Genomic DNA, 9,850 nt, shown 5'->3' on the forward strand with positions numbered 1-9,850 from the left:
GCTTTCAAGGACTTCTGTGTTTAAAGTTGAAATATATACTCAAAATGAATGGCATAGTGGCTGGATGAGGATAAAATGATTGGCTATATACATGGGCCATGAATAAAGTACATCGACGTCTTCAGTATGTATATGGCAAGTAATGTGATTATTTTGATTTTTGCAGTTTCTTCAGCCCAGAAAGCACTGCGATGCAGCATTGGCCTCTTTGCATGTAAGGATGGATCTGAATGTATTTCCTCCATGCATGTGTGTGATGGAGAATTGGACTGTGGAGACGGGTCTGATGAAGACAGCTGTGATGTGGAATGCACTTCAGGTAACCGACAGTGCTTTGGATGTGCATATTACATATACTGTGCCCTTAGCAAGTGTGAAATCAGAATTTGAATGCTGCCTTGGTATCATTTCACCAACATTGCATAGGCCTACTGTTAAAGGTTGACACACACTCACACACTCACACACTCCATGGCTGGTGATCTTGGATTGCATGACTCCAGGAGGAATGTTGACTGACTGTTCTGTGACTTTTTTTGTTGTTGTTTGTTTGCAGATCAATTTCAGTGTGCCCATGGCCAGAAGTGCATTGATAAGAGTCTGCTATGTGACGGGGTAGCCCAATGCCAGGATCAGTCTGATGAGCACGACTGCTCAAAGCCTGAGGGCTGTGTTCATCAGTGTGATGATAAAGCTCTCTGTCTGCCGGCAACTTTAGTTTGTGATGGAGAGAAGGATTGCCAGGATGGAACTGATGAGCTAGCTTGTGGTAAGTTCAAAGCCATGGGGGGAAATAATGCTAAAAAATAATGTATTAGCATATAGGATTGTGCAAGGGTGTTTTTTCGGAATTTTTTTTTTTTTTTGAATGAAACTCATTGACTTTGCAGTTGATGTATTTGACCAGAAAGGTGAACTTGATGATCTACTGCCTTTCACACTAGGGAAAGTCTTATCAGATAGATAAGATAGATAGATACTTTATTGATCCCTAGGGGAAATTCAAGACTATGAATTATCATGACTATGAATGGAGGCTCACAATGCAGTCAATGATGGGAAGATTTTTCTGTAATCATGTATTTCTTTGGGTTTTTAAGTGTTGTTGAAAAACTTAGTAAGTGAGCATGGGAGCAGGCTTCCCTCAATGCGTATTTTTTAATTTAAATTCTTAGAGTGCTGGCCTGAATAGTTTGATCGCATAAAGTAGGAGAGGCCACACTATGCATAAATGCCTTTATTTGCAAATAAAATAATTTATGCATAGTGCAGCTTCTTTCTTTCTTTCTTTCTTTCTTTCTTTCTTTCTTTCTTTCTTTCTTTCTTTCTTTCTTTCTTTCTTTCTTTCTTTCTTTCTTTCTTTCTTTCTTTCTTTCTTTCTTTCTTTCTTTCTTTCTTTCTTTCTTTCTTTCTTTCTTTCTTTCTTTCTTTCTTTCTTTCTTTCTTTCTTTCTTTCTTTCTTTCTTTCTTTCTTTCTCCATATAATATCTGACTAGTAGGTACTCCTGAAGAGGCTCAGGTTTCTCCATGTACATTGCAATCCATTATTAAACTCTGAAGGTTTGAGTCAAACACAGGTGTTTGTGAGCATGCCTGTGTTAATAGGAGTTTGTATACATATGTGTCCATGTTATCAAATGTTTTTGTTTGCTTGTTTCCACCTGAAGGTCCAGAGGTGACCACTCCTCCTACCACTCAGCCGGTGCCTCAGCGATGCCGCATTGGTTCCTCTGCATGTGCAGATGGCTCCGGTTGCATATCCTACAGTTACATGTGTGATGGGGAGCCGGACTGCGCAGATGGCTCTGACGAAAAGAACTGTGCCAGTGACTGCAGTACAGGTGGGAGAGGGAGATGACTTGGTGGTACTGTGTGAATTGCTTGCTGTACTTCACTTTATATGGAAAATTGAGTTGAATGTGTTTAATTGCTATTGTTCAATCTGCTAACCGGGTTTTATTTTCTTGGATCACTGTAATCACTTGTGCAGTGTTACTGAAGGGTAATACTAGTACCTTCAAATATGTAACCAGAACCTTTTGATTCATATATTGTGGTTGTAGAATGTAATTAAATTGTAGATGCAAATTAATTGCTTAGTGTAATTTGAGTAAAAATGTAGCTGCACTGAACCATGGCTTTGTATGTTTGGGTTCTCAATAGATCAGTTCCAGTGTGCCCATGGTAAAAAGTGCATTGACAAAAGCCAGTTGTGTGATGGGGTAAGCCAGTGCCAGGATCGGTCTGATGAGAGGGACTGCTTAAAGTCTGACGGCTGCGTTCATCAGTGTGACAACAGAACCCGCTGTCTGCCCAACACCTTCTTGTGCGATGGAGAGATGGACTGCCAGGACGGGACGGATGAGAGTCACTGTTGTGAGCTTAGTTAACTCCTAAATTCGGAATGGCTAAGTATTCATGGGTTTCATCAGGTCCCTTTCCACAGGTGTATAAAATCAAGCATTTAGATTATGAACGCAGACTGCATGGTGCTTGATTAATACACCTGTGGAAAGGGACCTGATGAAACCCATGAATACTGGCAATGACCAGTGACAACCTGCAGTGTGGTGAAAGGAAAAGAAAAGATATAAAGACGAAACTACTCAGACCTCTATAGTTGTTTTTGCTATTGTGTTAACAGTTGTTCTAACTTTATTTCTGCATTCTGTTGATAAATGATTATTGATATAAAGGTGATCTTTTCAAGAGCCAAGTCAACATTATTTTCAGTAGAGGTTAGCATTGTGAAAAGACTTTGCCTTTAGCCAACAAATCTAACATGTACAGATAATTATTGAATTGAGGTCCTAGTTTACTTTTTAAAGTATGTCATTAAGTACCATTTGGGCCACATAAGAAACAGCAGATTTCAGATTGTAAATGTTCAAACTGGGCTCTGTAAAGCACCTTGAGACATGACCATATGTTATAGCACTAGATAAATAACATTGAATTCAGTGTTCTCCCATCAAGCCAAACCACTTTTTTTTTTTTTGGCAATGTTTTGAGAGATTCTTTACGCTTGACCACTTCTGAGTACCATGGTTCTGTCCCCTCAGCTGCCAAGAGCTGTAGCAACTCTGAGTTCCGGTGCGCTAGTGGCCAGTGTGTGTCAATGAGCGTCCAGTGCGATGGGCACCCTGACTGCAAGGACCGCTCCGACGAGGAAAGCTGTGCACAGCCCGCGCCCTGCTCCACTGACCTGCGCTGCCCCCATAGCCATGAGTGCCTGCTGGAGAACTGGCTGTGTGATGGCGAGCAAGACTGCAAAGATGAGACTGATGAGAAGGTGATGAGTGAGTGTGTGTTCAGCTTGCACATGTGTCTAAATCACAACATGCAGCAGCAGCAACAGCAGCACTACTTGAGGTCCTTGTTGCCCTCATCCCTGTCTGTGTCTGCACACTTGGAGGCATGAGTCTGCAGTCACCTGACTGGTCTTGTTTCTAAAGGGTTAACTTTTTTGATAGGATGGGGCAGAATGGACTTTTTATTATGCATTACTCAATGTTTCAGAACTGTGAGAAGGGCCAGGTGACGTGTAAAGAGCTCCAGTGGTCCTGTGCTTCAGAGACCCAGTGCATCCCAAGAGCATGGAGGTGTGATGGTGTAAAGGACTGCACTGATGAAAGTGATGAATCGGGCTGTGAGTCTTTGTAATTACCCTTCGACATACAGTACAGATCTGTTAAGTCCAAAAAAAAGAAAATGATCAACTTAAAGCTAAAAATGTCAAGCATGAATCCTGTTCCTTGTCTGCAGGTGCTCGTGCTGTTTGCCCCTCACATCAGTTCCAGTGTGAGAGCTCCGAGTGTGTTGACCTTGTTCTGGTTTGTAACGGCACGGCCGACTGTCAGGACGGTTCTGATGAAGGCGGAGCCTGTGTCAGTGACCAATGCCCTACCGCTGACCAATCCCAGTGTGCTCATCTCTGTTACAAGACACCTCATGGAACAGTGGGTATTTTGTGTTTTTTTTTTTTTTTTGTCAAATGCCCTACTGTCACAATTTGGGGATCAATCTAGTGCATCTCTTTTGCAGAAATGTGGGTGCAGGACTGGATTTAAGCTTCAAGAGGATGGGCAGAGCTGTGTGGATGTGAATGAGTGTGGGGACAGTCATCTTAACATCTGCAGTCACTCTTGTGAGAACACTGAGGGCTCCTTCATTTGCCACTGCAAGCAAGGCTATGTGCTTGAACCAGATGGCCACAGTTGCAAGACTACAGGTAAATCTAACTTTATTTGAAGGAATTGCAAAATGTGCAACTCTAGAGTCTTTTTTTTTATGTCTTTTTTTGTGTGTGTGTGCACAGGACAGCCCTATTTGCTGGTTGCTGTGCAGTCAGAGTTAGTCTTCCTTGGTCTTAGAAGTTCAAGCCTTCAAGTGCTGGTCTCTGAAAAAAGGTCTATTTTGTCTGTGGATTATGACTGGCAAGAGCAAAGAGTGTTCTGGATCAGCCCCAATGCAGATTCCATCAAGTGGTCTTCATTAGACCAGAGGAGCAAAGGAATGATCATCAAAGGTTGGTCCTGTGAATGAATGGGAAGTTGTATAACTTTATTTTATGTGTATGACTTGATGTGAGGTGTTGCTGTGGGCCCTGGTCATGGGTATGTAGCAGATTGTGTTTTTTGTCTTGTGGTAGGCATCAGTGCAGATTGCATTTCAGTGGACTGGGTGGGAAGGAACCTGTACTGGACTAATGGTTTTGGGAGCCAAATTAATGCCATTGGACTAGACCAGTCACTTATGGATGCCAATGACTACGTTGTGATTCTTAATGAAGACTTGGAACAGCCACACTCTCTGGCACTGTTGCCAGAACAAGGGTGAGAATTTTTTTCTCTTTTAATGGGGAACACTGTGGATCCTTTGTTTTCCGAGAGAACATGTAAGCGCATATTTCCTTCTCTTTATCTTTGCCTTCATTATTGTGCCTGGATATATGGTATGGCTCGTCATTACTTAACACTGCCAATTCACTGTTTCACTTTAATATCATTGTCTTTATGTTGTCCATGCATTGTCCTCAGGGCTACTAGTGACCAGAGATTTTTTTTGCAAGTGTAAACATACTACCGGTATACAAGTTATGCTTATTTAATTTGCTTACTACATCTCTTTTGATGGATCAGGGTCATGTTCTGGTCTGAGATGGGTGGAGAAGCCAGGATTGAGCGTGCTGGAATGGACGGGTCTGACCGGAGGGTTCTGATTAAAGACAGCCTGAGGTGGCCAATCGGTCTGGCTGTAGACTCGCTGGGGCAGAGAATCTACTGGACTGATGAGAAACTGAAATGCATTGGATCATCCACATTTGATGGAGGGGACATTAAGGTGCCATAGTTGTTTATTTAGCAAAGGAAGGGTTTTGGGTTTTGAGGGTCTTGGCAACTTTTACAATGACCTTTTGTCTTTTTTTCCCACTTTTAATATAAACACCAGCTCCTACAGTTGATGAAGATGCCCAGCCCATTTTCAGTATCTGTGGTCAATGACATGATGATCTGGTCAGACACAGAGAGGGGGACCATCCAGATGGCTCACAAAATCACTGGGAAAGGACGCAAGGTGGTTCTTAAACGACCCGGTCAACCTTTGGGCTTGAAAGTGGGTAGTTTCATAAATATGCCGTTTACAGTCAATATGTAAAATGACTGCTGGTGAAGTACTGAAGTTAAAAAATGTTGGATACAAGGATCTATTCTACTTTCCCTGTCTCTGCAGGTTGTTCATGCTCTTCTACAAGCAAGAGTTGCCAATGTGTGTGAAAAGCACCAGTGTTCACACCTGTGTGTGGTGGCACCAGGTCCCAAAGCTGTCTGCAAGTGCCCATCCCATCTGCTTTTGGATGATGACCAATCAACTTGCCTTAAACCAAGGGACCCTTCATTTGTATATGTGCTGTCCACAACTGCTCTCACTCAGGTGATTTTATCACACCGTAAAAAGCCATTATGAAATGGTAGAATGGAAATAATTCACAGCAGGCAAAACCGAGTGAGCTGCTGTATAGGGTCGCTTTGAATTTCCACAGATTGAACATAATGAATGAATGTAAACGTATGGTTTGTTTCATGTTCTGCCTTTACATTTGGGACGTTCAGATGTACCTGCAGAACCGTAACCGGGCCAACAATCTGACTAGCTGGCCAGACCACAGTCTGCTGGCGCTCCCCAACATGAACGAGCCGACTGCGTTCGACTTCACGATGAGGGACCTCACGGTCTACCTGGTTGATGCAGGCCAGGCCTCGGTCGAGCTATTCAAGGTGAAAGATTCAACGCTCGTGTCCAGAGGCCAGCTGTTCCGCCTCAGTAAGGAATACATCACAGCCCTGGCTGTGGACTGGGTCACCCGCAACTTGTACTGGAGCAGCACACGGCAGCCACGTCTGCAGGTGTGTGTGTGTGTGTGTGTGGTTTTTTTTTTAAGGTATTAAAACCTTTTACATTTAGTTTTATTTATATCATTATTTTATGTCCTCCTTGCTTTTAATTACTACTGCTTGCTACTCTTTGTTCTCCAAAAGTGTAAAGCACACGGTCTCTGTGTATGAAATGGCATTATATAAATAAACTTGCCTTGCAGGTCACGTCGGCCCAGGGCACACACACTGCCGTGCTGATCCACGAAGGCCTGTCCCAGGGCCTGAACGCCATCGCCTTGCACGTGCCCAGCGGACGAGTCTGCTTTGTGAGCCTTAGGAAAGCGATGGAAGATGAACAGGTGTCCCAGGTGGAGTGTGCCTTCATGGACGGAAGAAGCCGGAAGCTGGTCAGGGAGAGCTCCACACAACTGGGGTCATTGGTCCTGTCCGAAGATGGTGGCAACCTGTACTGGGCAGACACAGGTGTGTTTAAAATATTTATAAAATGTGTGCTAGCTTTTTCTCTTATTGTAATTTAGTTATTTAATAAAGAATGATAATGGGACCACTGGGATTGTTCTCTCATATATTTTGATTACTGAAATTATGTTTTTGTTTTTTTAGATGCTGGGATTATCGGGTCAATGGGCCTGGATGGATCAGGATACAAGGAGCTGAGAAGGAGCCCAGGCTTGAGAGCATTTGCCCTTGTAGATGGCATGCTGCTCTGGGTGACGCAGAGTGGTAATGATGGGCAAAAGTGTATGTGAATGGTACAATGCAGTGTGCATGCTTCCCCACAAGATGATGCTGTGTTGATATTACACAGTAGGTCATGCTCAACTTTCAAGTGTAGTCATGATTTAGATTTGAGCTGTCCTACCTGAGCCCAAGGCATATGAAGTCAGCCCAGTCAGTCAGTTTTCCCTTCCTTTTTTTAATTGGCTGTTGAATGGTCACCAGTGGTTGTAATAAGTATGGGACCAGATGGAACCACAGCACAAAGCAAGTTTAAGCAGGGCAGACTTGACCGATACAGTCTACTATGCATTCCCTGGCTCCAACAAATGGATACTGCACACAATATGGCTCCAATTTGATAATGTGGCAGCTTTCAATTTTTTTTTTTCATATTGTAAGGATGTGACTTTTTTTGTTTGTTTTGTTTGCACAGATGTCTTGGAATTATTTTTTGCATCCAGTTGATATGTTGGTTACACAGATAGTCTGGTCTTGAAGTAAGCCATGTTTCATATGTTCTCTTCAGACACAAGCAAGTTTTGGTACAGTGATGATGGTCAGAATGATAAGTTGTGGTTTGAAGTCAGGACTGATGTCATCGGTTTGAAAGGCTACAGCAAAACCAGCCAAATGGGTACGTTGGCACATTCCTCAGCAGGACACACCAAATGGAAGTGTATATTTCAATAAGTCTACATAGTTATCAGACATTGTTTTAATAATCTAGGAACCAACCAGTGCGCGAATGCCAACGGAGGCTGCGGGCACCTGTGCCTGCCCTTCCCTGGGGGTAGGACCTGCAGATGTGCCCATGACCACCTGCCAGATGAGGGGGGCAGGGGCTGCACCCCTGACCTGCGATGCCCCGCTGCCACCAAGTTGTGTCTGGACGGGCAGACGTGTGTCCCCCTTCACCAGTTCTGCAACGGCCATCCGGACTGTCCAGATCACTCAGATGAAAACTGTGAGTTCAGTGTCCCTTTTTATTTTCTTCAATCTTTCTGAAGTGATTTAAACTTGTGGAAAAGTGATGACGAGAACTGTGCAATGGTGATCACTGCAGTGACCCAGCACCAGTGGCCGTCCAGTCACTACCAACACCACTGGGTTGCCCTTGACTGGGTTTATACAGAAGGCCTGACGGTCTGAAACCTCTTCCTTTTCTAGGTGTCCGTAAGTTGGTGAAAACCGGATCCAGTCTCCCTACAACTACACTCTCCCAGGTTCCAGGCACCATGGCGAACGACGCCGCAGTGCGGAACCTGGAAACATTGCCGTGCGACGAGCAGCTCTGCCACAGCCGCGGCCAATGTGTGTCTCGGAACGGAGACATCTCTTGTTCCTGCTCTTTGGGCTACGGGGGAGACTTCTGTCAGGACCAGCTGTTTGAGCTCAAGAGCCCCCTCACCTACGGAGCTGCTTCAGGGGGAGCTGGCCTCCTGCTCATTATTGTGGTCGTCGCAGTACTTAAGAGAAGGACTGCCTCCAATCAAAGGTAGAAATGCACTCTGTGTGTGTGTGTGTGTGTGTGTGTGTTTCTACTATGTCATTCACTTTGGAACGTACACCTCACTGTTGAGTCACTCTTCCCTGCTATCCACAGAGCCAACCCTGAACTAGGTGAAACGTGCATGGAGGTGCTGGAGAAACCTGAGCCCCTTCCCTCAGAGCCTCCCTCTGCCAAAGACCCAGACCACCCGCAGGTATTGTCCCATGTGCTGCTGGAGAATTTTGATGCCATTTCCAGATTTATTCATGAGGCTGTGTACTGATTTTTGGTTTTCATTTCCTTATTTCCCCTCTAGAATGTGGCGTCTTCAGTGGACTAGATTTGCTGCTGAATTTTATGTAACATCGTTAATCAAATAAAGTGTGTTGCAAGGCTGCCATCTGTCTGGTTATTTTTTTCCAAAAATTGTATTGGGAGTGTGTTTGCTATTCAGTGACTTTAAGAGAAGGCTGCTTGTCTTGTGATTGAAAATAAAAAGGTCCTTGTGGTCTTGGCATGTTAATGATGGGTTTGAATGACAAATGTATTGAGGGCAGTGAAATTCTATGGTTAAAATAATGCCATTGCTACCTTAGGCTCCAAATGATGCCTAAATGAGTATTCATGTGCACACCATTTCCACTAATGAACGTTTATTTCTTTGAAGTGAAAGTATTCTATTTTTGGATACTGCTGCGCAGTTGTGCCGCTTCACACTATTCAATATAAGAACAATCAGACCGTACCTAACCAAACACGCCACTCGGCTCCTAGTACAGTCCATGGTTATCTCACACATTCCTCACGGGCCTTCCAGTTAAAACTGTTACAGATGGTCCAGAACGCTGCGGCCTTCAGTCAACCAAGTCCCATCAGGGCAAGGGTCTTCCCCCCTCGGTCTTCAAAAATACCTCCTGTCCTAGTGCTTCTGACAACCTCACACACCTAATGCGCACTTACTTATTACCACACTCTTCTCTCCTCTGCCTCCTTCCTTCCTCTCCACTTCCCTCTCTTCTCTCCGCTACCTCCTCTTCTACCACTTCTCCTTCTTCTCCTTCTACCATACTTTGACTAGTACTTACGTAGGTAAATGAATACATGTAATATTGTGAATTATCCATGATGCTATATAGGGATACATAACCAAATAAGGATATTGGTCGGATGGTTACAAACATTTGTTTGGATACTCAATTACCTCAACACCCCTTCCTGTAATTGAGTCAGCTTGTGCTTGAGT

General features: G+C 44.0%; 1 protein-coding gene across 1 annotated transcript; it reads left to right on the forward strand.

Moving 5' to 3' along the window:
* The first annotated feature begins 243 nt into the window (after positions 1–243).
* lrp13 (low-density lipoprotein receptor related-protein 13) lies at positions 244–7,147 on the forward strand. The gene is made up of 16 exons (XM_076271319.1): positions 244–319; positions 557–769; positions 1,668–1,841; positions 2,164–2,376; positions 3,063–3,292; positions 3,520–3,649; positions 3,766–3,959; positions 4,045–4,231; positions 4,319–4,528; positions 4,652–4,835; positions 5,142–5,343; positions 5,452–5,616; positions 5,734–5,934; positions 6,114–6,407; positions 6,599–6,860; positions 7,002–7,147. The coding sequence occupies exons 1-16, from the start codon at positions 244–246 to the stop codon at positions 7,145–7,147; spliced, it is 3,081 nt and encodes a 1,026-aa protein (XP_076127434.1).
* Positions 7,148–9,850: the final 2,703 nt, after the last annotated feature.

This window comes from Alosa pseudoharengus, unplaced genomic scaffold (genome assembly GCF_046254945.1).
Source record: "Alosa pseudoharengus isolate Yale_2024_CS ecotype anadromous, Long Island Sound unplaced genomic scaffold, YU_APseudo_1.1 YU_APseudo_1.1_scf_6, whole genome shotgun sequence".
Classification (NCBI taxonomy): Eukaryota; Metazoa; Chordata; class Actinopteri; order Clupeiformes; family Clupeidae; genus Alosa; species Alosa pseudoharengus.